The sequence below is a fragment of the Plenodomus lingam genome (genome assembly GCF_022343315.1).
Source record: "Plenodomus lingam strain CAN1 chromosome Unknown contig_11, whole genome shotgun sequence".
In the NCBI taxonomy this organism is placed as follows: Eukaryota; Fungi; Ascomycota; class Dothideomycetes; order Pleosporales; family Leptosphaeriaceae; genus Plenodomus; species Plenodomus lingam.
In genome coordinates, this window is record NW_027093929.1 from 517,671 (window position 1) to 544,801 (window position 27,131).

Here is a 27,131-nt window from a genome sequence, read left to right on the forward strand (position 1 = left end):
CATAGCAACAGCGCGAACCAGGGTGAAAAAGCATATGGCTAGCCATGCAGAGGAGATGGAATATACAATGGGGCCGAGAATGAGGTTAACCCCGCCTCTTGTCACACCATGCAGACATTAACGACCGTACATCGCGCCGCGTCGCGCTACAGACGGAAATCGGTCTGGTTTGGAGATGGGGAGATTAGCGACTAGCGACCGTGAGACCGAGAGACCATTAGACGATCATGAAGAAACAAAAAGTCTTCTTCGAGCAAGAGAAAAGAAGAGGATAGTCGCCGCAAAAAGAAGAAGAAAAAGAAAAAGAAGAAGAAGAAACCATCTAAATTATCCCCCCTCTGTAAACCGCCCCATGCAACGGATTAAAAACTTTTATACACTTCTTCCTCCTCCTCCATACCCTTCACCAACCCTCATCTCCCCCTCCTCTGATCACCCCCCGGACTACTCCCGCCCACAAAACTCCCCCTCGGACTCCTAACAACGGGCATCATAAGCGGAACCCTAGCCATCCCGAGCTTCATTTCAAACACGCGCATAACCAGCCTCTGCGCACTGCGCTGGACCTCTGGCGCCATCTCGGTGCCCAGCAGGCCGACAATGAGGGGCGCAAAGACGTGGAGATTGCGGTCAAAGTCCGAGTCTGGGAAGCCGGCGTAGCCGTCGAGGACGGTGACGACGACGGGGCGCCAGGTGACTATGTTGCGCTGTTGGGTTTCCTCGTCGAGGTCAATGTACGAGGCGATGATGTCTTCGCAGAGGGGGATGAGCGCGGCTTCCGTGTCGGCGCGCGAGGCGGCGCGGTCTGTAGAGGTGTCGTGGTACATGCGGAAGAGGATGCTGACGTAGACGCTTGCGGAGCCGGATTCTTGCTTGAGCAGGTTGGGCGGTTGCTTCATGAAGCCTTCGCGGAAGAGTTGGGAGCGGAGGTCGCGGTCGGCGTTGAAGCGTTTGGCGAAGTGGTAGGATTTCTTGAGCACGGCCATGAGGCGGAGGAGTTCGCCAGACGGAATCTTTTCGTACACGGCTTCGTTGGTGAAGAGCTCTTGCACTGTCTCGATCATGAGGAGTTGTAGGACGCATTTGGTGATGATTTGGTTGAAGAAGCGGCGTCGTGCCGCCGTTACGACGATGGGTGGTTTTTGCAGGTCTTGGGATTCGCCGCGGTAGTCTTCGAGTTCTTGCGTTTGACGCTTGGGTAATGGAGAAGGCATTCGTTGTTCGGCACCGGCCATGCTGCCTGCTTCTGAGGTCACCAGAGAGGATCGTCGAGGATTTGAGAGGCCGTTGATGCCGAGTGCATTGTCGGCTGGTTTCGACTCGTTTGAAGGTGTTTGCAGGGATAATTCCGCTGGCGGTGTGTCTGACCCCGTGTTTGCGGAATCTGGCGTATCTTTGGAACCGTTCAGTGCGCTTTGATGTGACGAAGATGCGCTGGTTGCCGCTGAGAACAGTGCCGTAGCTTCTGTTCGTTGAAATAGCTCAACAAACGCCTTGACAATCTGACTCCAGTGTCCGGGCGTGAACTTTTGAACGTTCTGTAGGATCAATTGCTGCAGGCAATTGCTTCCAATTCGTGCAAGAGTGTCGTTCTCTTGACATATACATAGGGCCAAGAGGTCCAGGAATCGGTCGAGCATGTACTCGAGTGATTCAAAGAAATGTGTAAAAAGCTTGATCATGTTGCGCAGCGCTTGGATCATAGTTGTAGATAACCAAACCGAGAGTTCTTCGTGGTTGAGGACCTTGGTCATCTCAGACTTGGATTTGAGGACCATGAATATGGGGTAGAGCAATTGGCGCCAAAGCATATCCCAGAACTCTCCCGGAAAGTCGCCACCGTAGCTAATCAGAGTGTCGAAGAGGTAGCTCAGTGCTCTAGATCGTACCTCGAGGTCTTCGCCCGTCATGAGAACATCGTGGAATGCGAACAACACTGGGAACCAGAACTGTTCTTCCTGAGTCTGACGAGTGGGTTGCTTGGGTATTGCCGAGCCCTTTTCAGATTCCTTGAGATAACCGGCACGAGCAGACAGCGAGCATTCTGGAGTCCTCAACATCTTCGGTACAGATGATTTGAGAAGCTCGATAGCTTGAAGGGATTTTTTCTGGAACTTGAAATTCTTTGAGAATTCAGTGAGGCAGACGATGAGGTCAGCGAAGGCGCCCTGTGAGATGACGACGCCAAATCGCGTGTTGTATACATGTGTTACGTTTTCAAAGGCAAGATTCACGATTCCCTCTGTTGCTCGTTAGTGGACGAATGATCTTAGAGCGTACCAAGACTGACCATAAGGCTCACGGGCGGCTACAGTGAAGACACCGAACATGGTCTTCCAACCTGATCGAATGTTCTCGCCCCGAGCTTGTATCATCTGGATCAAGCATCGCAAGACCATATCCTTGACGGATACAACACTGGCGTTGTTGATGATGTGTTCGAATGGCTTCAAGAAGTCCTTTTGGAACTTGAAACCTGGCAACTCTTCGATTTCCATAAACTTCATAGAAAGCTGTCTCAGAGAGTTGAGGGCAAAATAAACCACGTTGGTGTTGGTATGACACCCAACTTCGTTGAAGTGAGCGCCTAATACCTGCCAGATGTTTGTCCACTCAAAACGAACACGCGTCATATTGTAACCACTGATCTCGACGAGCTTCTGCAAACTGTAGGTTCGTGGGGATTCGCTCTGACCCGAGGACTGAATCTCTTGCCAACTGACTGAAGCGAGTGCTTTGACAAAGTCGACGATAGCTTCTCCTGATAGATTGGCGCTATTGGTAAAGATACGATCAACGCCTCGTACAATGTCCGTAGATCGACTCTCCTCGGCCACATCAGCTTGAAAATTTAAGCTGCTTCCTGTTGATGTGGGTCGCCGGCGATTGCTGGGTACATTGAGATTCTTGCCCGTTTTTGACGTGCCAGTGTTTGGTTTGAGCACGTCGGGTACCGCGCGTTCGTCGATACCCGCAGAGATCAGTTGGAAGCGATCCAGCTGGGAGACACACGTCAGCACCTGTGACCAAGACTCCCGCAGCAGGTTGCCTTCGGTGTGAGCAATCTCGATCAAGGTCTTCAGTGCCTCCATATTCCTAGCTTTCATCTCGCTCAAGTTGTAGAGATTGGTGAAGCGGGCAAGGAAAGCCACAAAGGCCTGGCGAGAGCTTTCTAGGTCGAACAAACAAGATATACGTATTGACAGTTTAATACCTTCAATACACAAGCGGACAATCTCGATGTTGTGATCTTGCGCTTGACCAGAGAGCGCTGTCAGAACTGGCATCCATGCGACCTCGAACATAGGACCGACGTGCTTGGAAGACTGTGCGGGGATATATTTGGAGACTGGGAGGGAAGTTGCTGTTCTTCGCTGAGCCCGCAGTAGTTGTTTGTAGAGCTGCTCTGTCTTGTGAGCCATGGCCTCGGAAGCTTGCACGATCGCGTCTCGTTGTAAGTCGCGAGCGCCTCCAGTAAGGACCTGGCCAATAGTCGCTAAGCCGCTCGTTGGTTGTTGATTGAGCAGTCCCTTGTCAGCAGCAGCCTCTTGCTCAGTATTGAGAACAATCTCGTTGCGCGAGATCTCTTCGAAAATGCTCCGAAGGTAGTCTTCAGGCAGATCAGCATTATCGTTGATACCACGATTGTTCTTGATGAAGTCTTCTGGTGTCATGCGAGGACCCTTCATCTTCTTACTATGCTGATCAACGTTGAGCATGATGACAGAGTAGGATAGAACGTAGGCCGTGTCTGCGTTGGCAAATGCATTTGGGTTGCCTGTGATGTATCTTTCCGCAAATTTCAACATGAATCGATCAATCTTCTGCGCTTCACCAGGAAGACGGAAGCTTTGCAGAAATCTTCGCAGAGCGTCCGTAAAACGAGTCTTTGTGAAGTCCATTAGGTCAACGAAAGCATGCATAATGGCAATATTTTCGGGATCACCCTCGCCCAAGAACTCACCCAAGGCCGTTTTGTCCAACTGATCATTGTCTAGGAGGAATCGAGCAATATCTTCTGGAGACTTGGATGGAATGAACCCCTCGGAAATCAACAACTTCAATCCCTTCTTCGGCTTGTAGTTGAATTGTCGCAACGCATTCGTCAGAGCAGTCTTCCTTTGCTTTGCTTTTTCAAGCTGACCGTAGTCGTCTTCGGCGAGTGGAGTAACGGTCCCAGAGTCCACACCCAGGTTTGGAGTGTCTGCTAGCGTTCGAGTGTCGATGGATGCCCTGAGGTCATCGAGCGACGCACGCAAGTCGGCGTTCACTTTACCGCTCTCAGGTAAGGATTGTTGAGCCCAATTGACGAGCGATCGAAGGATTTGCACCAGCGCCTCAAGTGATTCCTGTTTCATAGCATACTCTTGTGGGTATGGGGTGTCTGTCTCGTGGGATGAAGTCATAGAAACTGTGGTCAGGGAAGGTGGCATAGTTCCACGGATCTGCCAATCCATTTGTCGTGATTGCTTTTCGCGGTGTTCCTGATACGCTTGCTGTTGCATTGGCGTGATAGTGACAGGAGTACTTGATATCCTTGATAGATGTTCGACAACGCGCTGGAACATGTTGTCGAGTGCGGTTCGATCGCAATCGTAGTTCAAGTAGACTTCCACCAAGGCCCTGGGGTCTGCGGCTAGCCGGGCAAAGATGGTCAGGACATACTGCTTCTGGAATGGCGGAGCGCTACGCTTGTCCAGTGTTGCTAGATAGATCTCTTTCAGGAACACCTCGACCTCCTTTTTCAGGGAAATGCGCAGATATTTCAGCATCTGCCAAAAAATCTCACAAGCCACCTCAAAGACTTGCTTGACCGAACTCGCTCCGTTTCGGCTCAAACTCAAGCAGAGATATTGTTTGACGGCTTGAATAAATGTGGTTGGCTCATCACCAGTACCGCTTCGAATGGTGGCAAATGGGGACAAGAACACGGCGATGTTGTTGAAGAGTAAATTGTGAATCATGTGCAGAGAGAGCAGTTTCGATCGCATGCCATGCGATCGCACATCCTGGGCATGATCAACAGAAAGACCCTTTGTACTCAACCGACACATGGCCCTGAAGACTAGGTATGCATCCTTGACGAATATTTCGTCCTCCTCTTCCTCTTCCGTATTGACATGAGGGGATGCCTCTTGACCAGACACGTTCCGCGAACCAGGCTTGCCTTTGATCCGTGTTACAAGCGTGGGCGCATTATCGTGGATTCGGTCGTCGTTGAAGCTCATGTTGTTCTCGAAACTTTGCAACGTGATCTTGGGGCCTGTGTGCATAGACACAGGCCGGTCACTGGGCCCTGTCTGATCAGCATCCCGTTCGCCTTCGTCGTGGTCCCCATTCGCTTCGATACCGGCCATATCGACGCTGCCTCCGTCTTCGTCTGCTCCTTCCTCCCCTTCTATGCTTTCCTCGGAGTGACCCTTGCCATTGAATGATGTTCGTGACAAATTCAACCGCGCCTCCTTTGCAGCAAGCCTCGCCTTTACCCGCTCAAAGACGGTGCCAACCATCTGTGTCAATGCGCCCTGCGCTACCTGCTGGTTTGCACTCGATTTGGAGAGGAGAAAAATGTTGTATGTCAGACGAACGGCCTTTAGTAGACCTGCGCCATGCACGACGATCTTGTCGTTTAGAATGGCTGCTAGTAGCGACTTGACGATTTGCAGTTGGACATCTGGGTGTGTGGCTTCGCCTTGAAAACAATCACATATCGTATCTATGGCGCGCTCGATGAGGGGCGGCGCCTCTTCGCTGTCGGCGTTTGGGTCGCGGGGCACGGAGAAGTAGGAGTAGCTGATGAGCTTGCCAATGCAATCCAGCGCCGTGATGGAGACGAGGACATTGGGAGCCTCCGAGGCCAGCTGCAGAGGCTCGAAGAGGACCTCGGGGTTTATGCGCGCAGGATCTCCCTCGGCCTTGATGGCGGCCAGCGCGGTATTGGTCGAGTCGCCCAGCTTCTTGCTCTTCCTCGCATCCTTGGAGGCGGCGATGGTCTCGAGCGCGGTGACGACAAAGACGAGGGAACTTCGGGTAGAGGGGCGCGTGGCCGTGGTGGCTACGGTGGACTGCGAGTCGGTCCGCGGCCTATTCTCAGCGGGCATGCGCTGGGGGTCAAACATCTGCTCGGAAGTCCGGGGCGCAGCTTCTGCGCCATTGGGGACGCTGAGCGTGGTGGGTGTCGAGGGTGCAGGCGTAGTTGTCTCCAATTGGTGCCCGGGGGGTTCTACTTCTACTGATGGTTCTGCTGGTGGATCTACTGGTGGTGGATCTGTTGGTGGCGGCGATGGAGAAGCTGCGTCTTCTTCGGCTTCCTCTGGTGATGCCTGTTCCGACTCTGTGCCTGCATCGCTGCCTTGCTCATCTGCTGTGTTGGATGCTGGTTTGCTCTGCTCTCCCTTTGTAGAGGAAGAAGAAGGAGAAGAAGAAGAAGAAGAAGAAGAAGAAGAACGAGGGGAAGAAGGAGAAGAAGGTTCCGCTTCCTCTGTGGCGGCGGCGGAAGCCTCGGTATCAGCCATCGTTGTGGTGGTGTGCGTGTATGCGTGTGCGTGCGTGCCGGTATATATGTGTGTGCGTGTGGCTGTTCACGATGTTTCTGTCCCCAGGTCTCGTTCAGCAGCTGGCGGGACCGTCCCCAAGGCGCATTGCGGCTACCCAAGGAAGCGAGTCAAGAGGAGAGGGAGGATTGAAAGGTAATGAATCCGGGCTGCACGGGGCCAATGACGTGGATGCAAGCGAGCGATGGAGCGAAGTGCAGGCAAGAGAAGGGTAAGCTGATTGCGTAGTGGGCGTAGGAAATGACAATGTGTCTTGTTGATGGAGAAGCATGGCGGATGTCCGTGTCCGTGTTGGTTCGCATCAGCCCTGGGGCCTGAGTTAGGTTACGGTACTTCCTACTGACTTACCTGCCTACTAGAGTACTGGTAGCAACCTCAAGGCAACTACTCTTAGTGGGGGTACTACTTTCCATTTGCCCAACTATAGCCATACTAGGTACCTTACTCTCCTTACTCTACCCTTGCCTGCTTACCTATTACTATTATAGTCGAGTATATGCATGTTCTTCTTTTGGTCCTTGCAACCTGGCTGCTGGCTGCCACCTAGGCCTAACGAATGTCAAGTAACTAACGTTATCCGTTATAACCTATAACAATTCGTACTACAATTCTAGATAGCTTACCTACTAGTACTAACAGGCTGTGTATGTATCTACTCTACTATTAGAGTAGTTAGACACTGGCTTTGCTGGCCCTATGAGCTGCAGTGCTGCACTCTCCACTTTTGCGCCTTGGCTTGGCTTCTCTGTAGTAACATGAGCAGTAAAGTAGTACCGGTAAGTAGTTAGTAGTACAACGCCCGTGGTCTGCCTGCTAGCTCTGTGCCTTCCGGATCTCCACCAAACTGCCACCCGCCGCCGACTTTTTGTTTTTTGTTGAGCGAACGCAACCTCCATCAGCATCCTCTTCTGCTCTTGCTGCTGCCTTTTGCGCACGAGCGACTATAGCTCTCTCCCTCTCGCTCTCCCTCCCTTCTTCTTCTTCTTCTTCTTCTTCTTCTTTCTCGCCATCGCAGCTCGTCGTTTTCCTTGCGACGTGTGTCTCTCGGCCCCCCCCCCCCCCTCTCTCCCTGTCTCTTCTGCGTAAAATTATCTCCGTCGGGGTTCTTGATACCACAATAATGCCCGCCACGACCACGCTGTTGTCTAGGGCTGGCAGCCAATTGGCCTCGCGGGGCTCAATTGTGCTGCGAGGCGCTCTTCCGTCCACAAGGTGTGTACACATTCTGCCCTACAGCTGGTGGCATGCATCGCCAGATTCCCACGACCCAGTCCAACCCAGCCCAGCCCGGCCCAGCTGACATGGAAGCTCTAGCAGACGGACACCCGCCCTCTCAGCACTGGCTCGATACTACGCCTCGAAATGTGCGCATTCCCCTCCTGCGACTCTATAGCTCTACAGTCAAATTCTCCGATCGAATCTGTCCAGCGCTAACGCAGCCCTCCAGCCTACCCGTCGCATCATGTCATCACCATGCCCGCTCTTTCCCCCACCATGACCTCCGGCAACATTGGCGCATGGCAGAAGAAGGTCGGCGACTCGATATCGCCCGGTGACGTCCTCGTCGAGATTGAGACGGACAAGGCACAGATGGACTTTGAGTTCCAGGAGGAGGGCGTCATTGCAGCTATCCTCCGCGACGCTGGCACCAAGGACGTGGCCGTGGGAAGCGTGAGTTACTCCACCACCACGAATAGGGTCCATGTCTACGCAGAACGCCGCAGCTCGCGCGGATATGGCCCCAATGATCGGTACAGAGAAGACTAACAATCATTCACAGCCTATCGCTGTCTACGTCGAGGAGGGCGAGGATGTTTCCGCCTTCGAGGGCTTCACTATCGAGGATGCTGGCGGCGACAAGCAACCAGCGACCCCATCCAAAGAAGGCGAGGCTGCAGAAGCCAGCGAGCCCCCCAACAACGCCGGCTCCAAGACAGCCCCTCCCGCCAAGAAGGAGTCTGCTCCCGCCGCCGTCGAGTCCGAGTCCACGGGTGAGCGCCTACAGACTGCTCTCCAGCGCCAGCCCGGCATTTCGCCCGCCGCAAAGAAGCTTGCGCTCGAGAAGGGCGTCCCCATCGGAGCCGTCAAGGGTACAGGCAAGGGTGGACAGGTCACCAAGGAGGACATTGAAAAGTTCAAGCCCACTGCTGGAGCTGCGCCCGCAGCAGGTGCTGCCGCTGGTGTTGCTGCGTACGAGGATGTCGAAGCCACCAGCATGCGCAAGGTCATCGCCAGCCGTCTGACCCAGAGCATGCAGCAAAACCCCCACTACTTCGTCGCCTCGAACATCTCCGTCTCCAAGCTGCTCAAGCTTCGCGAAGCCCTCAACGCCTCGGCCAACGGCGAGTACAAGCTTTCGGTCAACGACTTGCTCGTCAAAGCGCTTGGTGTCGCCGCCCGCAAGGTCCCTGCCGCCAACTCATCATGGCGTGAGGAGGGTGGAAAGGTTATCATCCGCCAGCACAACGTTGTCGACGTCTCCGTCGCCGTCTCAACACCGGTCGGTCTCATGACCCCCATCGTCAAGAACGTCAACGGCCTCGGCCTTTCCTCCATCTCATCACAGATCAAGGACCTGGGCAAGCGCGCCCGCGACGGCAAGCTCAAGCCCGAAGAGTACCAGGGCGGGACCATCACCATCTCCAACATGGGCATGAACCCTGCTGTAGAGCGCTTCACCGCAGTCATCAATCCCCCGCAAGCCTGCATCGTGGCCATTGGTACTACAAAGAAGGTGGCCATTCCCGGCGAGTCAGAAGATGGCACACCCTCTGTCGAGTGGGACGACCAGATTGTCATCACCGGTAGTTTCGACCACAAAGTGGTTGACGGTGCTGTTGGTGGCGAGTTCATGAAGGAGCTCAAGAAGGCGATTGAGAACCCTCTGGAGCTTCTGCTGTAGACGCGATGATAATGTGTATGCTTTTTTTGTAAGGGAGTGTAACTTTATATCAGGGCTTGACGCGTGGCCATTTTCTACCGAGATAGGGATTCTCATGTACAGTGAATTGCATCTTCTTCCATCCTCCTTGAATCTGCTCACCCGCCTCCCGCTTTTTCACTGACTTCTTGCTGTCTCTCCATCCAAGCCGCTTATCTGACGACTTTTTGTAGCCACAACCCAATTGGTGGGAGAAGAGGGGTCCAAATTCGGACCGCCACTACCATTGCATTGGGACACAAATAGCGGGGGCCGTTGCTTATGCTAGCCATCCATGCATCACGACTACTCTATCTCGCTGACCACCATCAACACCATGACTACCATTGCGCATATCGTCCTGCCTCACAACGGGCTAATTGATGAAGGGCGTGAGCAGCGGTCAGCAATGGAAGAGAGAGAAAAGACATGGATCAAGACTGATGCAATGGCACGGTATCTTGAACACAAGGCAGGTGACATACATCGGTGTGCTGAGCAGACAGAAAGATAAACATGAGTCTCGGTCTCTGTCTGCAGAGTAACTTGATTCTCTGTTGCATCTTTCTCTTCCACTCTGGAGACGCGCGACATGACTACAGTCACCCTGATACTGCATTTCCTCCTCTTTCGGACAGCATGCGCACTTAACTTCGACTGGGAACGCACTCAACTCACCGATAGCGAGGCAGCCCTCAATTCTGCTATACGCTTTGGATCTCTAGCATCTTCTGTGGTTACAGATCGAGAGGAGTGTAGAGCCGTGCCGGGGGATGCAAGTTGGCCCAGTGATGCAGCATGGGCGTCGCTCAACGACACTCTCGATGGTGCCCTATTGAAGCCACGACCACTTGCTAGTGTATGTTACTACGGTGTGGAATACAATGCCACGAAATGCGAACAGTTAAGAAGTAGTTGGAAAAGCATGAACTTGCAGTGGGCCGTCCTTTATCTTTCCAATGTCCATTCTCTCTCCACACTGACAAGTCTTTCAGCACGGAGGATCCAACAAGCGTAATGTCCCAATGGGCATCAGGCAGCTCTTGCACACCAACCTTGTACCCAAATTCAACATGCACACAAGGCGGATTCCCCATCTACGTTGTGCGCGCTACAACTATCAAACATATCCAGATTGCCGTCAACTTTGCACGCAACCACAATATCCGTCTCGTGATCAAGAATACCGGGCATGATTTCAACGGAAAATCTATCGGTGGGTACTCCCTTGGCGTTTGGACGCACAACCTCAAGGATATGGTGTATCATGCAAACTATACTTCGCCTACTGGGTCGTATACGGGAAGAGCAGTGGCCTATTCGGCTGGTGTACAGGCGTATGAAGGAACGGCGCTGATGAGAAAGAACAACATGACTTTTATTGTTGCGGGAGGGGCCACCGTGGGCATTGCGGGTGGTTTCTTGCAAGGCGGTGGACATAGCAGCTACACTAGTTATTACGGGTTGGCAGCCGATCAGGTACTGGCACTTACAGCAGTTACGGCTGATGGGAGAGTAGTAGAGTGTCATGAAGGATTGAACGAAGATCTCTTCTGGGCTTTCAGGGGAGGAGGTGGTGGTACGTATATTTCGTAACTTGGCATCATTTCTACACCCTTTGGTGTTCATCCCGAGAGTTCTGACTGACTTTCTATTAAAGGGACGTTCGGCATACTCACCTCAGTCGTTGTTCGCGCCTTTTCTTTAACCCCCATTATCTCTTCTAGCATCCGTTTCTCCACCACGCCCAACCCCGGCTCAAACACCTCGCTCTCCGCTGAAACCTTCTGGGCAGGCATGGAAGCTTACTGGAAATTTTCACCGCAGATATGCGCCGCCGGGGGGTTGGGCTACAACTTCATCTACCCAACCAACACCCCTACCGGTCTTACCTTCACCGTTGGCATCTCCGTGCCGAACATGTCAGCCATCGCATACGGACGCTTCTTGCATCCCCTGATACAAGAGCTCAACGACTTGGGCATTGAGGTCCCCCTACCAGCACTAAAACGGTCTCTTCACACCGTTGATACAGACGACAACATTTCCCTCTCACACTCCCACTCCCATCTCGCCTCCCGCGGCATCCTCCACGAACTCACACCCCACACCCTCCTCTCCTCCCGCCTCTTCCCACGCTCCTCCTTCTCTCCTTCCACCCTCCCCCAGACCCACACCGCCATCCGCACCCTCGTCGCCTCAAACCTCACTTTCCACGGTATGTCCTACTGCCCACTCTCGTCCCTCAGCCCCTTCACCGCAAACGCCGTCAACCCGGCCTTCCGCACCACTTTGCTCCACGCCCAAGCCTACTTCCCCACCGCCCACTGGGACGGCGCGGCCCCGCTGCTGTCCCGCGCAGAACTCACGGCCCAGCATGGCGTTTTGCAGGCGGCTGTGCAACAGTGGCGCGATGTCAGTCCTGGAGGAGGCAGTTATGTGAACGAGGGCGATGCGCAGGATTGGGAGTGGCAGCAGGGGTTTTATGGCGCGAACTATCCCGAATTGAGGGAGGTGAAGGCGAGGTGGGATCCTTGGGGCGTGTTTTGGGGGGTGGGGATGGTGGGGAGCGAGGAGTGGGAGGTTAGGGATTTGGAGGGGGGAAAGAGAATGGGGATCGTGGTGCAGGATGGGAGGGTTTGTAGGACTGGGTAAGGGGGTTTGGACTGAGATGGGCTTGATTTTTGGGTAGACTGTGAGATTTGAGATAATACAATATCCTACTATGATATAACATCGTTCTCGACCCTCACTCCACGGAACTGCATATCTCTCATCTCCCACCCCTTACTCCTTACACACATACACAGCTGTCACCACGTAGGCCAGCAGCGGCACGAAAAGAAACGTGCCGTAGGGAACAAGCAGGAGGAGAACCAGTTCCATGGATTTGGTTTTGGATTCCGGTGATGGTTGGGTACCTATAGATACCTTTACGAGAATCGTGGGGATTATTGTGGGGCTTTGGAGAAGGGTGTGGGGGGTGTATATGATGGAGATGGGGGTGAATGGAGAGGGTGTGATTGGGGTTTGTGCGTTGTAGTGGGGGTGGTGTGATGATTGTGTGTTTGTTATTTTCTGAATTGATCGAGGCCGTGATACTCTATATCAAGTACCTATCCATTTCAAGACTTGAAGAGAAGGTTTCACGCCGTTGTCCTTGTTGTGCAAGGTCGCTTTCCCCACATGAAGAACTGGCAAGTGTGAATCCACGTTGCCCCATTATGCCCAACTCTGCAGCAATACTCGTCTCAATCCACTTCCAAAGTGTTCATTCTAGATGGAATGGAAATCCACTGTGAATGAAAATCTTAAGATGATGCAGAAAAGCTCGGAAATATTGTTGCCTTGGTCAGCAATACACAACAACATCCCTTGAACACAAGAACCTTGATGCGAGGACTTCACGGTAATGCTGTTGCACAGCAGGTTAATCCCCCTCACACTCGCATACACTCGGTACCGAATCACCCCGCTGAGTAGGCGCCCCATCTACAAATTGTCAATCTATACTGTACATACGCGACAATAACATGTGGGTCTGTACCGGTATCCTTGCTACCGATACCGTAGCTCTCGTACCGGTAATATATCGTAGACAGGGGGTGGGCCAAATAATTGGTGTATCAAAATTCACAAAGAGCGTCTCTGAGCACAAATACAGTCACATCCAGTATAATCAGGATTGCAGTATACTGTAGTACAAGTATTAAGAACGGTCTCGTATAACACGTGAGAAGTCTGTATATAAACTCCCCTGTTATCTCAACCTGTGCCACAAGCAGCAGGTGAGCTAGATTGCCAAGCAGTGACTAGATGCAAAGAGGCAGCCGAGTAAGGCACTCTCCTCATACACTCGTCCCCAAACCAGCATCTATCGACACTCAGTTACGTAGCTTGGGTAAATTATAACCATGGATCTGCATCGGGCTGTTCTTGGGTTGGGTAGGGGTTTCCAGGTACGACGGGTACAATATATATATACCTGGGACATGCGCGTGGGAGTCGGTGTGCATGCTTGACGATTGACCGCTTGATTTCCTAGCCCCTCGATAGATTCGAATATATTCTACTCAACGCAAGAGCTTGGTTGAATTGAGGGATAGCATACGGTCATGGCAGGTCGAGCGTGCTCGAGGGCCTCGATAACGGTGCTGACTAGCTCGTTCCTCCATGTCGCCTCTGGATTCGTGGTTCCGCGACAAGCTACCACAGACCCATTTGCGCCTATCGATGAGCAGCATTGGGTCAATCCAGATGATATGAAATGGAGCGACTTCAAGGCACCGCCGTCTACTGACTGGAGCAATCCTGCGTCCAAGGGCCGGGACCGCAACTTCAACATCGCAATGGTCACGGTGGATTACCCAGACTCGCCTTTTGTCGTCACGCTGCCTGCCAATTCCGATGTTTTTGGGAACCCGCAGCCGCTTGCTGCTGGGTTGATGAGGGAGGATGTGCCAAAGTTCTATCACGATTTGTTGAACGTGCCCAATGAGCTGAATCAAGGACATACGCTGCATGAGTACTGGATGGGCGATTCCTTCGGTAAATACGGCGTCGATTTGACAGTGTTTGGTCCATATCGTATGCCGTCCAGGACTTACCAGTATGGCGTTGATGACGAGGAAGGAGGGTTCAATGAGGGGGCTTGTCCTGAAGGACCGCCTTGCACAGCGGATCTTCGAACAGATGCCCTTGGTGCATGGCGAGCTGATGTGGGTAATGAGACAGCAGACCAATATGAACTGGCATTCATTCTCTCTGCAGGACAGGATGAATCGTCAACCTGGCAGGAGTTTGGTGAGATGAAGTTTCTCGCAAAAGAGGATGTCCCAGAAGAATTCGGTCCTCCCGCCAACAGTTCACTGCCCAACTATGCTAATACGAGATATGTCGAATGGACGTCGTGGGCTGCTGCAGCCACCATCTGGCCCAACGCCGGTGACGGTTCCTCAACCCAGGGTGAATCATCTGGTATGGCTACTTTTGCCCACGAATTGTCTCATCTCCTTGGAATCGGCGACAACTACAACAACCCCTATTCTGTACCTCCTCGTCGCGCCTACACCGGACCCTTCAGCATGCTCGATCGCGGCTCCTTCAACGGCCCCGGTGGGCCCCATACACGTTGGCAAATCCCCCCCGTCCAAGGCGCCTCCATGGGATCCCTTCACACGATGCGAGACAAGCACCAAATCGGCCTCATCGACAACACTCCAATTCTGCAACTCTCACGCTCTGGGCTCGCTGCTTCCGGCCCCGTCATCGCCCAACTCACGGCACGCTCCGTGGACCCCGGCACAGGGCTCATGGGATTCAACATCTCCTTTGGCGCCGCAGGCGACCTAGCACCCAAATGCAACATCTCACTCGACGCCTTCTGCGACGGCGGCGGCTACAACAACTACGCCGTCGAAGTGATTGATCGGATGGGCGCAGACTCCTTTTGCCCAGACTCGGGCGTCATGATCAGCAAAACCAAGGACAGCGACGCTTCCCAGCCCTTCCAGTGGGTCATCGATGCCAACCCACAGGACGCCCGTGTCGTAGACTTCATCCTGCCAAACGGCACAGAACGGTACTGGAGCGTGGGCGACTACCGCCAGCTCGTCGACGCCCTCTTCCACGCAGGCACAAACTCTGGAAGTCAGTACGAACACATTGACCAAGCAAACGGCCTACACATTTACATTCTCGACAAACTCCGCGACGACACCGGCGTCTTGAAGTATACAGTCGGCGTCGCATCCACCACCTCATCCGCAAACTCCACCGCCACTCCCCCCCCCTCAACCCCCTCAATCCCTTCCACCTCCCCACCCGCCCTCACCCTAACCCCCGGATCCCAACTCCCATTCCCCCCCAATACAAACGCAACCTACTGCACCTTCACCCTACAAAACTCCCGCACTCCCGCTCCACCAACCCCTGCAAACGCTCACCCCCAGGACCTCTCCGCCTATCTCGGCGCAGACATTTACAGGCTCGATGCCAGCGTTCAGGGCCAGGGCTGGAAGGTTGCAACGCCGAATGCGTTGGCGTGGGCGGCGGCGGGCGAGAGCAAGGTTGTGCGCGTGGCGGTTGGGTGTGAGGTCGTGGGCGGGTGTAGTGCTGAGGCGGCGGTGGAGTTGAGTGTTAGGAGGGAGGGGGAGGGGGATGGGGATGGGGACGGGAGTGTGGTTGAGAGGTGTGTGGTTAGGATGTAGGGGGTTGGAAGGAGGTTGTGGTTGTGGACATTACCCATGGCTGCGACGATGCATGATGATTGTTTTTCTTTTGTTAGTACGCGGAGTGTCAAGTGTAGGTGTGGGAGTGGGTATATAAACTATTGTGATTGTAATCTTGAGTTTCAACATGGGCTTTTCGGCCCATCAATCAAGGCTGATAGTAGTAATACATGTATGCACACCTTATACCCTCGCCCATGACTCTAGCAGGCTGTACAACGCTCACTCACATCTACCCCCGAAACAGCAGGATTCCAAAAATCCTCTATTTTTTCAAACCCGTATGAAGACACCATGACCATGCTCAATGAATGCACATCGCTCTCAATCCGACAACGCCGTCCCATCCCTTCCTCACCTGGAAAGAAAATGAAGAAGATGAAAACAAAAAAAAACCCCTCCACACAACTACCCCGAAACCCCCCTCTTTCTCCCCCTTCCCCCCTCCCTCCTCCTCACCTCCTCCATCTCCTCCGCCAAAACAGCATTAAACTGCTCCCAGCCATCCAAATAGACATGATGTCCCGCCTTGCGAATCACCACAACCTTGGCCTCGCCCACGTCACTAGCGCCATCCTGCGGACTCGCAGCAGCCAAGATGCGAGCGCGCTCTTGCTTGATTTTTTCCTGTGCGGCGTAGCCGCCTGCCACGTCCATCCAGTCGTTTTCACCGTAGAGGAAGATGATGGGGTAGCTGGGTTCGCGGGGGCGGGGGGCGGGGTTGGTGGTGTCGTTGGTGGTGGTGTCGTTGGTGGTGGTGTCGGGTGGCTGTGTTGTTGGTGATGTGGAAGAAGAAGAAAAAGAGGGGGAGGATGTAGTATTCGCATCAAGATATTGCCGCCCCACGCCCTGAATCCGCCGGATAAGTGGACTGCGGGCAAAAGCGCCAGGGGCGAGGAGGTACGCGAGTGCGTATTCCGAGCTCCCGCGTTGGCGGAATAGGGCGTAGCTGTAGTCGTGTAGCGCTTGGGCTTCTTCTTCTGGGAGTTGGGAGAAGCGGCGAGAGGTCCAGCCGGAGACTAGGCGGGGGCCGAGGGGGCCCGACCAGCGGACAAAGGTGAAGGGGGAGATCATGTTGGCTTCCCAGAGGTAGTAGAGCCAGGCGGGGAGACGGCGTTTGGGCGGTTGTTTGGCATCTTTGGGGGCGGCGTCTGTGGTTGGGGGTGTTAGTTTAGGGTGAGGTGGGATGGTAGCTTGGGATGGATCAACGTACCTGCTTTCCTGGCCTGGTTCATGAAGTTGTTGTTGTCGGCTGTCGAAGGTTGCACGCCGTTTCGTGTTTCAGAGGCGTCTTGGGCAAACTCGTTGGCCATTGTGGATTCCTGGGGGTCGGGCAGATCCTCGTTGACGGCGTACGGGTCTTCAGGGATACCCACTGGCGATGCGAGGATCAACTTGTTGAGATGGCCAGGATACTTGAGCGCATATGCCACGGCCAGGTAGCCACCCAGACTGTGGCCCAGCAGCGTAAACCGCTCGAGACCACGCTTGATCCGCCACTCCTCCAACGCATCGATGAACCACGACTCGGCCTCTGTGACCTTGGCTTCGGTATCCTTGGCGTGGATTCTGAAGTTTGGCCGACTGCTCCTGCCCATGCCCAGCAGATCCAATGCGTACACTTTCCAGCCCTCTGAGCGCGATATGGATTCAAAGTTGCGGTAGAAGAAGCCCAGGCCCGCACCGTATCCGTGGAGCATGACCAAGTTGTTCTCGACTTCTTCACCCAGCCGCTCGACCGAGAACTCATTCAGCGCGCGATCCTTGCCGCCCAGCTCCACCATCTGCGAGTTCCACCGGCGCGGACCGTAGGGATCATTGTGCGAGTTGGTCGTAGTATGGTCTTCGGCCTGTTTCGGTGGCGCGGTGGCTTCTGTGTCGGTGTCGGGCGTGGCGGTGCCGGTCTGCGTGTGCGTGGGCGGGCTCTGGAGATGTGGTACAAAGGACAAGACACGATGTTCTGTAGCCATGGGCGACTGATTCGCCCACCACTGATCCAAGCCAGCCTTTGCGCTCAGCGGGAACCACTTTGCAAATCTCCCTTGTGGTGCGGCCGCCTCACCCTGCTCTTTGGCCCGTTGACTCGCCAACATGCTCTGCTGGCCCTTCTCGCCAACCTCTTCGTCCTGTGCAGCCATGGCGGAATTACTCCTGGAGTCGATGCGCAGAGGTGTGCTCAGACTCAGGCTTATATAACTTGCGCTGCCAAATCCAACACTTTTTTGAAGGACGCTACGGGTGCGTGGTTGCGACAACAAGGACCGCAGCATGTGCAGGCTCGAGAACCGGGTGAATCCAATAATGATTGCGGTGTTGGTGTGGTGTCGCAAGAGCAAAGCCTGGGGGACGATTCCACGTCCCTCGAGGCAGTGCTGCGACGCTGTTCTTTTACCAGGAAGTGCTGACGTACGACGTCCTGATCGAGTAACAGTTACGGTGGCGAAAGGCGGAGTTGAAGGATGCTAGCACGCGTCGGACGGGTTTTCGCGCCGGCCCCGAAGATTGCTGCAGGGCTGGTAACGTATGGAATTCTACGGCTTTGATCTAGGCATAAATGAAAGATAAGAAGTGCGCCAGCCATCTCCAGCAGACGGTTGCCTGAAAGTGTGCATGTCAGGGCGCGGTGCCATGTCAGTGTTGCTTGTGTGCAAAGTTAGTTCAGCATGTGAGCTTTGCAAATTCAAAATCCCCGATCACTCATGGGGGAGGGAATCACACGGCATCTCCATCTCCATGAAGATAGTATAGATAGTTACATACCGGTACTCCAAACACCCCGACATGCTACAAATGCAAACTATCGCGCCCTCAGCTTCCCTAGCAACAAGCAAAGTTCACCATCTCACATCTGACATGACCCCCAAGTTATCCAATCACATGCCCAAGATCCACCACACTGCATCTGAGACTTCTCCAAACATACTGCCTCGTGGCAAGGCTAAGATCCATCATCCAACGCAAACACATCGTGTATGTCCAAAGAACATGGGCGTGGTGGTGAATATGGTAAATTGTACATGTTCCTTGTCCGAATATCTGAATATCTAGACACCAGATCCAACATCTGCGATACAAACTCGCAACGACGCGTCTGCAGCCTCGCCCAACCCCTACGGGCAGTAGCTATTGTCCATACACTGGTCCTGAGCTCCTCTCATCCGTGTGGTGTAGGTGGCACGCGCGACTGGCAAGGTTGGAGAAGCTGCGTTCACGTTTGGCTTTGGCTTTCTTTCCACTTTAGAAAGCCAATGTCGATCGAATCGACGGTGAAAGGCTTTGTTGTCGAGTGGCTCCTTGTCCCTTGATCTGTGCCACTTGCAGACTCCTGTTTGTTGGAGTATGTGGTAGGTCTTCGTTTCTTCAATCCCAGAAGCTTCTTGCAGACAGTGCCGGAGGTGGATTGATCACGCCACTGTCCTGCAACGGGGGCCCTCGGTATGGTATAGCTTCCAAGTGTCACTTCTGGACGTCCTCGGCTTGAGCCCGTCGTTCATGGCGGTCGACCATCTTGTTAGAGACAACGTCCTCGACTTTCTCTTCCCCTCTCAGACAAATCTCTTGGGCTCCTGCACCCCCATATCACTCAACCCACTATCCCTCTGCCTCTCCAACCTACCCCCCCTACCCCCACTCTGCTCAAGTACTCCTGCCCCTTCCGAAGAGCTACCCGACTCTGTCCTCGCCCACACCTCATACGGTTTCTTAGGCATCGTGACCCCAGCCTTTTCATTGAACGGGTTCTCACTCAGGTCGGAGCTCCCACGCTGCATCTGCATTGGCTGCAGAGCATCAGTCTTGCGCTTGCGGACGCAGCAGCACATGTTGCGACCGAACGGGTAGCCGAAGAGAAGCCAGCAGATGACCCAGAGGAGAATGAGTGCGGGAACTAGGCCGACGCCCACAATTAGGCCAATGGCGGTTGCACTTATGCCACCTGCACCTTGGTCGGTGGTGTAGCGGGCGGCAAGATGGTGGAGTGGGAGGGCTGGCATGGCTGGGCTGTATTTGTCGTTGAGAGGGTTGGGTTAGGGGTGTTGATAGTGAGATGGTTGAGGGTTTATCTGACTGGGGAGGAGTGGACGACCAAAGAGTAAGCGGCGAGGCAGAAGAAAGAGGATGCAAACGACTAGCGGTGACAATAGTCGACGATATGAGAGGCGATTATAGCGTATGAGTGAATGATGGATGTCTGGCCGTATACCACGTGACAACGACTCTGGACACGCCGACTAGAATCCTAACTGCAAACAGAAAAGCAGTCTGTGAATCTGTGAAATTCCGCAATTCGCTTTCCCAACGCTCACCCGCCAGTCTTTGTACCCAAACCCGGACCATGACGGCCTTATCACCACCTCACAAACGTCATCCACATCTGGACTGGACACACAAGGCCGGATGACGCGGGGCAGCGCCATCCTGAGCACTCTTGGAAGTCATGGCCTTCCTTTGTAAACTAAAACGTACTCTAGGCATTTAAGCTCAGGCGCTATGTGTGGGCCACTGGAGCCGTGATCCCGAATACCTGGAGGATGGTGAGTGCGACTGGCGACCAAGTCATTGACGCGTTGTGGCCTAGAGTGTGTTGGCGTTAGTCTGGTGGTTTCTTGGAGTTGAGCTAATTGGGCCAGAACGCGCGGGTGTGCATATGTCACAATGATTGCGTTTGGAAGTGTAACCGATCTGCACACTACGAATGTGATGCAGAGCGGTGGTGAGGTCTTTCTTCTCGCGACATTGGGTGATTTGTACCCGCGCCACAGAAACAAAGGAGGGACCTGCGCTGTGCAAGGCTCTGTCGGGAGCGATCCACAGATCTTCGTCACGATAGCCAAGACCAACCACCAGGATAATGAATATGGAACTCTGGGGTAAGATAGAGTACATACCACCATGTTTCGCTATCATTTTGGTAATGCAGCGAGAGCCTCCTTTCCAGACTTCTTGCCTCCCCGCCTCGCCCATATCGACGACCTCTGGAGTTGAATCTGTGCCGTTGATCGGGAGGCTGGCCTCCTTGGCAGCCTTGATCGTGGATTGGAACAGCGCCTCAGTCTCATGCCATGGCATCGTGGTGTCATCCTCGGCGTGTACTAGCACTAATTGGAATTGCGGACATGTTCCTGAGGTTGTTAGTTGATAGTAAGCGGCAATAGACTCTATGCATTGCAATGGTGGCTCAGAGCTGCGTCAGCGCCTTGTCGCACTTCTTGGGAGTAATCTGGTAGTGGGATAACCTTTCCAGTGGTCTTGTCCTGCCTCGAACATATTGCTGCACTGTGCAATTCACTTACGAGCAAGATGCGCTAGACGATCATCCGTCCGCCATGTGTCGCGCATGCGACCACTGAACCACCTCTGGCACGCGCCCGACAGCTTCAACGGCGCAAGGACTGGCACGATGCCGCCAACCGAGTAAGATGAGAAGGCATTGCCAGCGTTTGTAAAGGCAGCGCAGAGAACCAAGCCGGCGAATTCAACCTCTCGCTTGGCATAACGGTGCGCCACCCCTGCGACGACTGCTGTACCCAAAGAGTGGCCGAGAAGAACAATGCGGTCTGATGAGATGCGGGCTGTGTTGAGTGCCCAGTCGATGACTGCGTCGGCATCGTCAAGTAGGCCCGGCTCGGAAGGGTTACCCGTTGATTTGCCAAAGCCACGATAATCAAATGCTAAAATGAACATCTTCTCTGATGCCCCTGACGAGTAGGATCGGTATTCAATCGTCCTTCGTTCCTGGGCGATGGTGGCAGAGTTGCCATGGAAGTAAAGTAACAATCTCGCGTCGGGGTCATTGCGCAATAGCCTGAAAGCCAGATGATCTTCGATACTAACCGATTGCTCCTTGATAAAATCGTCGACATGCTTTGCGTAGACGCCTAATGGTGTGATGAGCCATGCGAATAATTTCTCGGTGTCGCTTGTCGTGATCGTGAAAGGCGCGACCTGATTGTCTACAATCATGAGCCACTATTCTGTCAAGCCCTTGGGCGTATCCACATACTCAAAAATCCAGCTCTTTCAGGCTCATCAAGCCATTTTCCAGGGAAGAAGGTAATGTTGTGCAAATATAGCATCTCTGATGTTGTTAATATCGTCATGAGCTAGTAGGGAATTACCAAAAGGGGGGGGGGGGGAACCGACGTTTCTGTACCCATGGTATGCAGCATAAGAGAGTCCCTGGTATCCATATGCAGCTTAGAAACGACAGAGATGCACCGAGCGCATCACGGAAACTCATACTGGAAGAGAAGGAAGAGTGTCGTCATGGAAGCTGGAGGTGTAATCTGAGATTTGATACGGTGCTAGCGCTGTTCATGATTTGCTGACTTGCCTTTACCGGTAGGGGGCGGCAGGCGCTGGGGACGGCATTTCATAACTAAACACATGCAAGAACAACTCTACTTCCAAGCAGAGGCTTTCATTCTTTCATTCTGAACAATATGCTTAGAAGATCTGCGAAGTGCATTGCTAGGCAGAAGTATGCCATCGCTAGCATCCTTGTCCGAAAAACTTCCACACATTCAGGAACCCATGTCGCTGACGTCCACAGAAAATCATCAACACCTCATGTACAAGACAAGTTCCCATTCCCCATCATCCTGCCTGATAAACAGGATTTTCTGTTTTATAATACTTCGTCCTGACCGGTTGTTGCTCCATTGCATGTCGCCCTGCAGTCTTCGCTATCGCTTCTCTCGTCTTCATCTTCAACTCTGTAACTTGCAGCGCCCGTCTTTGGTGTTCCGAAATACCTGTCAGTCCCATTTCGCCACGCACCGCAATGCGACGATCGTTGGGGGATGCAGATTGAGTAGCTGGCTGGTCTGCCCTTTCTTCTTTCTCATCCCCTGCCATGATCGCTTGGACCACAGCAGCTCTTCTATCTCGATACTGGGACGCTCTTGTTCTCGAATGTGCGAGGCCGGGCTTGATACGCAGTTGTAAGGTATCAAAGCGAGAATTGACGACAGCGCCGGAAGGCAGTCTCATCTCTGTCCCCGAAAGCTTGATTGCTGCACTCTTTATTTGACACTCTTCCTCGTCTTCAGCCTGCTCATCCCCTGTTTCCCAGAAATCCAGCAGCTCGGAGTCGGGGTGGAGGTTGAGCATACAATGCCCTTTATCTCGCATATGCGTTTGCACACCATCGACGGTGCCTTTTGCCAGACCGCAGTATAGGCATTCGTTGTATTCGAAGATAATGGTGGCAAGGTAGCCGAGGAAAGATTCCAGGTCGTATAGGCGGTCTGGCGAGGGGATGAAGAGGCCGTGGTCAATAGACATGTGGTCGATGTTCTTGTAGAGGGAAGCTGAGGTGTGTGGGCAGAAGAGACATTGTATTACGGCCACTTCCGTGCGATCACTCTCTTGTGCGGTAGGTATGTGAATAGAAGTGGGATCATCTTCGAGTGGAGTCATCCGTGAGGAGGACAGTGTAGTCCTTGGCTCAGTTCTATCCCATAACCGACATGTTGGTTCCTGGCTCTCAGCTTGGGAATCGTACTCTTCTTCTGATATTGCCGGTAGTTCAGCAACTCGACGCCTCAAGTTATATATACTACTACGGTCAGTCTCCTACCACAAGGAGTGTAGTCTTGCTTACTGCCACGATTGTCGCATATGCGAGCGTTGAAGCTCGCTGGATGTGAAGGTGATGGAACAGGTATTACAAGGAAAAATTCGCGGACTCGAAGCCATATTGATGTGGATCTTAATTTGTAGACTGTAGGGAGGTTGGAAAGCTTAGGGTTGAATGAACCGACGAGTAGACTGTGTGGACCCTCTAGCACAGCGTCGCGCGATGTAGTGCAAGTGCAGAAAGACCAGAGTTGATTTCATACTCTGTAATAAGCCAGGAGTGCCTTCCATATATACTTGCGTATATCTCTTCGGGGTACACCCAAGACCATCGTCACGTGCTCATCTCAATGAGGCGCAGCGGCAGTGGTAGTAGTATGCAGCCACAGATGACTCATTTTCGCTCACATCCCATCATGTCTTCACGTGATGTCTGAATTCTAACATTTGAATGAAGAAAAACTTGAAATTAATCCCTTCGCCATTACAATGTGATGCAAATAGAACCCTCACCCCACGCCTCGCTATATGGTAGGTATGTAATCATGCAACATCGAAGCATCAATAATGTACAAGTGATGGGAAATATGCAAATATAAAGAAAGAAGGGTACACATGCGAATGGTAGGTAACGCTTCTCACGCACTTTCTGCTCGTCCACTACCACCGTCTTCGCGACTACTCCTTCTCTTGACTTGCGGTCTTGATAATTCTGTTTCACTCCTTGTGGCTTCAGTCGCGGCTTCATAACCTTCTTCCTCCATTTCGCTCATGCTTTCCGCATTGCTCAGAGAGCTTGCGCGTTTGCTCTGCCATACTGGGTTGCCTTCACCTGGTGTAATGGGCCTGGCACCTGGTAAATTTGGCCTGATAGGCTGCTGGCGTGCAGACTGCGCAGTACCTAGTGTGATCGTCTTCTTCGACCGGAGAGATCCTTGCCGCGGGGTGCTGGCGGCGCTGCCAGTCGTGCTATTACTCCACCGGCGCTCTCGCTCTCCCATGGCTCGGGGCCGTCCATCCAAGTCAAAGTCGGGTGTCGGAGTAGTACTACGCGAACTGCTTCTCGAGTGACTGCCGTCTCTACCTCTTACATTCTGCAATGTGCTAGGCCTGCGCTTTCTTCCAGTGTGAGCGGTGCTATTGGTACGACTGTGACCGTGATGATGGTGTCCTGACTTCTCCACGTCTCCACTCCTACCACTTATCCCACGAGCACGCTTCCATCCTCGCCAGCCAGTCCACCAGAGCAGTCCTCCCTCTTCTCTGGCAATTTCGCGTTGCCTGGCACGGACGCGTTTCCGAAGTTCGGCGCGTCGCTCATTTTCGGTGGCCCAGTACTCATTGCGGTATACCTCCCACTCCTGTCTGAAGTCTGGTGTGAAGGGCTTCGGTAGGAGGAGAAGCTTGATGTAATCGCCACCAGGCGCAATGTCCTCCTCAGCATACTCCTTGCCATCTTCTACTATGCGATGCCTTGGGCGGCCACCGTCTAGCGAGTGCTTGTTTTCCTGCGCAACATTGATGAAATGGTATGAGCTCCCCCCTTGCTCACCGCCCCAGAGCCCGCCAGAGAAGGGCACAACAAAACGACCCCACTCGACGAGCTCCCTCCACCAGGGTCCTCTAATGACGACGATCTTTGCGTTCATTCCCCTTAATCCACGATTTGCAACGCCTATCCAGCGTCTCGGCCATCTCACACCCCTCTCCCACTGGCCTGTCGCCCAGAACAGGAGTGCGGTGACGACACCTGTGATGAATCCAACCTTTTGCAGCATGTCGACCAGCCAGTACTGTGAGCCTCCTATTCCTTTTCCATCTTCTCGAGGGCGTAACCAGAGGAGGTAGGAGCAGAAGCCTATCCATAGTGCGAGGAGTGTCAGTACGAATGTGTTCTGCCGTCGACGGGCGCGGAGCGTGAGGTATTGGCTGCGAAGGCTGGCTTCAAGGATGAGGAGGTTCAGGTATATCTGCGGTGGGGCAGATGGTAGGAGGGAAGTCGGGTCGTTGATGACGGAGAGCCGTGGTGGCTTGAGCGCTGGTAACCGGTCGTTCGCATCGTGGGGTGAGGCATGTGCGTGCACGCTATTGGCAATCTTTTCAAGGTTTGTGTTTGATGCTGGGGCGCCCTTGACTATCTGGTCCAGTGTTGATGGAGCCATACCATGCGACGGTATGTTCCTCTCTGACCTCACGCCTGACTCTCCGAGGCCGAGCGACGCACGTCAGTGTGTTCCGCTGTGTATGGCAATACCATGTGAAAGGAAATGCAGCTGGTCGATACGTGATTCTGCGCGGTGTGAGACGGCACTAGAGGGTGGGCGTGCTGATCTCAGAGGTGCCGGAATGGCCTGGAAAGAGTGAGAGGCGGGTATGAGGAGGGGTGCATGGGTGTATAACAATGGCGCAGATTTGCGGGAGTGGATGCGCGAGTCCCTGGCCGTCATGATGCGGCGCGCTCGCCTAGTGTGGCGGTGAGACTGGGATTGCTGGCAAGGCCTTTTTACCCCACAGATCTAGTCCCTGCCAGGCAACTCTTGATTGAACAACTGTTTGTTGTTCAAGTGACGGCGCTGGCCTGGCAGTAGTGTCATGTTTTGGCGGATGGTGTATGCATGTGACCACTGTGAATTTGGAATCAACATGGATGAACTAGAACACCCGTCTTCACATGAAGGTGCTGGTCATGTCTTCTTCCTTGAATTTTAAAAATGCTGCCAGATTGCCAGTCCAAGCATATAGATGAATAGATGAATGAAATTGCATTAAAACATGAGATTGATGAATTTGCCCACAAAGTTACACGATAGAATGAATCACCTTATTCTGAAAGACAAAAAAAACCCCCATTTCATGAGATAACCTAGCAAGCGTGCGCTATGGCCACTCACTCTCATCTACGAAAACCCCTCTATCCCACCCAGACATGCAAAAATACAACCAACACAACCTCAGGATACTCGACGATGCAAAAAAATGGAAAAAAAAATGTAGAAGCGACCGAAGAGGGACTCGAACCCTCAGCCTCAGCCTTAGGAGGGCTGCGCGCTACCATTGCGCCATCCGGCCAATTTTGACTCAATGTGACAAATTTGTCGGGTAACCCCAATATATTTCCGAAATCATACGGCGGCGCGGTGCTAACAGACTCAAACGCGGTTCTCGCACGTCCAGATCGCCATCCTGGCCATTCTCTGTCTGCTGTGGAATGTTCGCCGAACTTCGGCCCAGACAAAGTGTGTACCGTACCTCCAAATGCGAAGGGTGGGGAACCGGTATCTCTGTCTCTTTGTATGTAACTGCCGGGAAACATGGACAGTACCTAAGCCAAGTCGAGCAAGAAAATACTGGGTGACACAAGGTGGTGTAGGACACGTTGTTTTCGCAATGGAAATAGGGTCTTCGAAGTGATTGATACAGTAGATACTTTCACAGTACACTCATGACGTCAAGTGATTTCCTGATTCGATTAGGTAGTTAAAGCTGCGGCTACGACACCTCACTCTTGATATTATAATTCTCTCACAGGCATAACGGCTCACACTTGTTACCAATGTCTAACAGACCGCTCCCATGTGTTCCAGATGTAGCAGTTGGCCACATGACTTGATTAGACGGAAATCGAGAGCTCATGATACAATGGCAAGGAGGGTGAGAAACATGTCATCTATTTCACGACAAGCACAAGTTGTGGATTTCGAGCAGGATTGAATTTGAATCAACCCCAAACTAGTGAAGACAGAGGAGGAAACTATAGACCAGAAAAAAAATAGGCAGACACTACCGTATATGATTAACTACAAGACCAGTAAAACACCCCTCGGACAAGCCATTCATCATGAACTGGGC

The 27,131-nt window shown here is 53.1% G+C and overlaps 10 protein-coding genes across 10 annotated transcripts; 4 read left to right on the plus strand and 6 right to left on the minus strand.

The window, feature by feature from the left end:
• Nucleotides 1–413: 413 nt before the first annotated feature.
• IAQ61_000586 (uncharacterized protein) lies at nt 414–6,515 on the minus strand (the record flags this gene model as incomplete). The annotated part of the gene is made up of 2 exons (XM_066094735.1): nt 414–2,242; nt 2,291–6,515. The coding sequence occupies 2 exons, from the start codon at nt 6,513–6,515 to the stop codon at nt 414–416; spliced, it is 6,054 nt and encodes a 2,017-aa protein (XP_065955043.1).
• Nucleotides 6,516–7,366: 851 nt separating this feature from the next.
• Nucleotides 7,367–9,614, plus strand: MRP3 (Component of pyruvate dehydrogenase complex, mitochondrial). Its single transcript, XM_066094736.1, has 4 exons — nt 7,367–7,766; nt 7,869–7,918; nt 8,002–8,225; nt 8,335–9,614. The coding sequence occupies exons 1-4, from the start codon at nt 7,675–7,677 to the stop codon at nt 9,454–9,456; spliced, it is 1,488 nt and encodes a 495-aa protein (XP_065955044.1). The 5' UTR covers nt 7,367–7,674; the 3' UTR covers nt 9,457–9,614.
• Nucleotides 9,615–10,066: 452 nt separating this feature from the next.
• On the plus strand, nt 10,067–12,384 carry IAQ61_000588 (uncharacterized protein; the record flags this gene model as incomplete). Its single annotated transcript, XM_066094737.1, has 4 exons — nt 10,067–10,410; nt 10,470–11,053; nt 11,135–11,999; nt 12,285–12,384. 4 exons carry the CDS (start codon nt 10,067–10,069, stop codon nt 12,382–12,384), a joined length of 1,893 nt encoding a protein of 630 aa, XP_065955045.1.
• Nucleotides 12,385–13,589: 1,205 nt separating this feature from the next.
• IAQ61_000589 (uncharacterized protein) lies at nt 13,590–15,781 on the plus strand (the record flags this gene model as incomplete). Its single annotated transcript, XM_066094738.1, has 2 exons — nt 13,590–15,494; nt 15,761–15,781. The coding sequence occupies 2 exons, from the start codon at nt 13,590–13,592 to the stop codon at nt 15,779–15,781; spliced, it is 1,926 nt and encodes a 641-aa protein (XP_065955046.1).
• A 337-nt stretch (nt 15,782–16,118) lies between these two features.
• IAQ61_000590 (uncharacterized protein) lies at nt 16,119–17,974 on the minus strand (the record flags this gene model as incomplete). Its single annotated transcript, XM_066094739.1, has 2 exons — nt 16,119–16,855; nt 16,918–17,974. Coding segments are annotated over 2 exons (1,794 nt in total), but the record flags the coding sequence as incomplete, so codon positions are not given.
• A 511-nt stretch (nt 17,975–18,485) lies between these two features.
• Nucleotides 18,486–18,752, plus strand: IAQ61_000591 (uncharacterized protein; the record flags this gene model as incomplete). Its single annotated transcript, XM_066094740.1, has 1 exon — nt 18,486–18,752. The coding sequence occupies one exon, from the start codon at nt 18,486–18,488 to the stop codon at nt 18,750–18,752; it is 267 nt and encodes an 88-aa protein (XP_065955048.1).
• Nucleotides 18,753–19,249: 497 nt separating this feature from the next.
• On the minus strand, nt 19,250–19,696 carry IAQ61_000592 (uncharacterized protein; the record flags this gene model as incomplete). The annotated part of the gene is made up of 1 exon (XM_066094741.1): nt 19,250–19,696. One exon carries the CDS (start codon nt 19,694–19,696, stop codon nt 19,250–19,252), a length of 447 nt encoding a protein of 148 aa, XP_065955049.1.
• Nucleotides 19,697–20,190: 494 nt separating this feature from the next.
• Nucleotides 20,191–21,942, minus strand: IAQ61_000593 (uncharacterized protein; the record flags this gene model as incomplete). The annotated part of the gene is made up of 5 exons (XM_066094742.1): nt 20,191–20,276; nt 20,591–20,824; nt 20,996–21,655; nt 21,706–21,780; nt 21,846–21,942. The coding sequence occupies 5 exons, from the start codon at nt 21,940–21,942 to the stop codon at nt 20,191–20,193; spliced, it is 1,152 nt and encodes a 383-aa protein (XP_065955050.1).
• A 356-nt stretch (nt 21,943–22,298) lies between these two features.
• Nucleotides 22,299–23,402, minus strand: IAQ61_000594 (uncharacterized protein; the record flags this gene model as incomplete). The annotated part of the gene is made up of 2 exons (XM_066094743.1): nt 22,299–23,262; nt 23,308–23,402. The coding sequence occupies 2 exons, from the start codon at nt 23,400–23,402 to the stop codon at nt 22,299–22,301; spliced, it is 1,059 nt and encodes a 352-aa protein (XP_065955051.1).
• A 518-nt stretch (nt 23,403–23,920) lies between these two features.
• IAQ61_000595 (uncharacterized protein) lies at nt 23,921–25,444 on the minus strand (the record flags this gene model as incomplete). Its single annotated transcript, XM_066094744.1, has 1 exon — nt 23,921–25,444. The coding sequence occupies one exon, from the start codon at nt 25,442–25,444 to the stop codon at nt 23,921–23,923; it is 1,524 nt and encodes a 507-aa protein (XP_065955052.1).
• Nucleotides 25,445–27,131: the final 1,687 nt, after the last annotated feature.

Excerpts from the sequence above, each read along its gene's own strand:
- MRP3 (XM_066094736.1), top strand. The coding sequence starts at position 7,675 with ATGCCCGCCACGACCACGCTGTTGTCTAGGGCTGGCAGCCAATTGGCC. Across the intron at positions 7,767-7,868 it reads GGCGCTCTTCCGTCCACAAG|CAGACGGACACCCGCCCTCT; the intron begins GTGTGTACACAT and ends TGGAAGCTCTAG. Across the intron at positions 8,226-8,334 it reads AGGACGTGGCCGTGGGAAGC|CCTATCGCTGTCTACGTCGA; the intron begins GTGAGTTACTCC and ends AATCATTCACAG.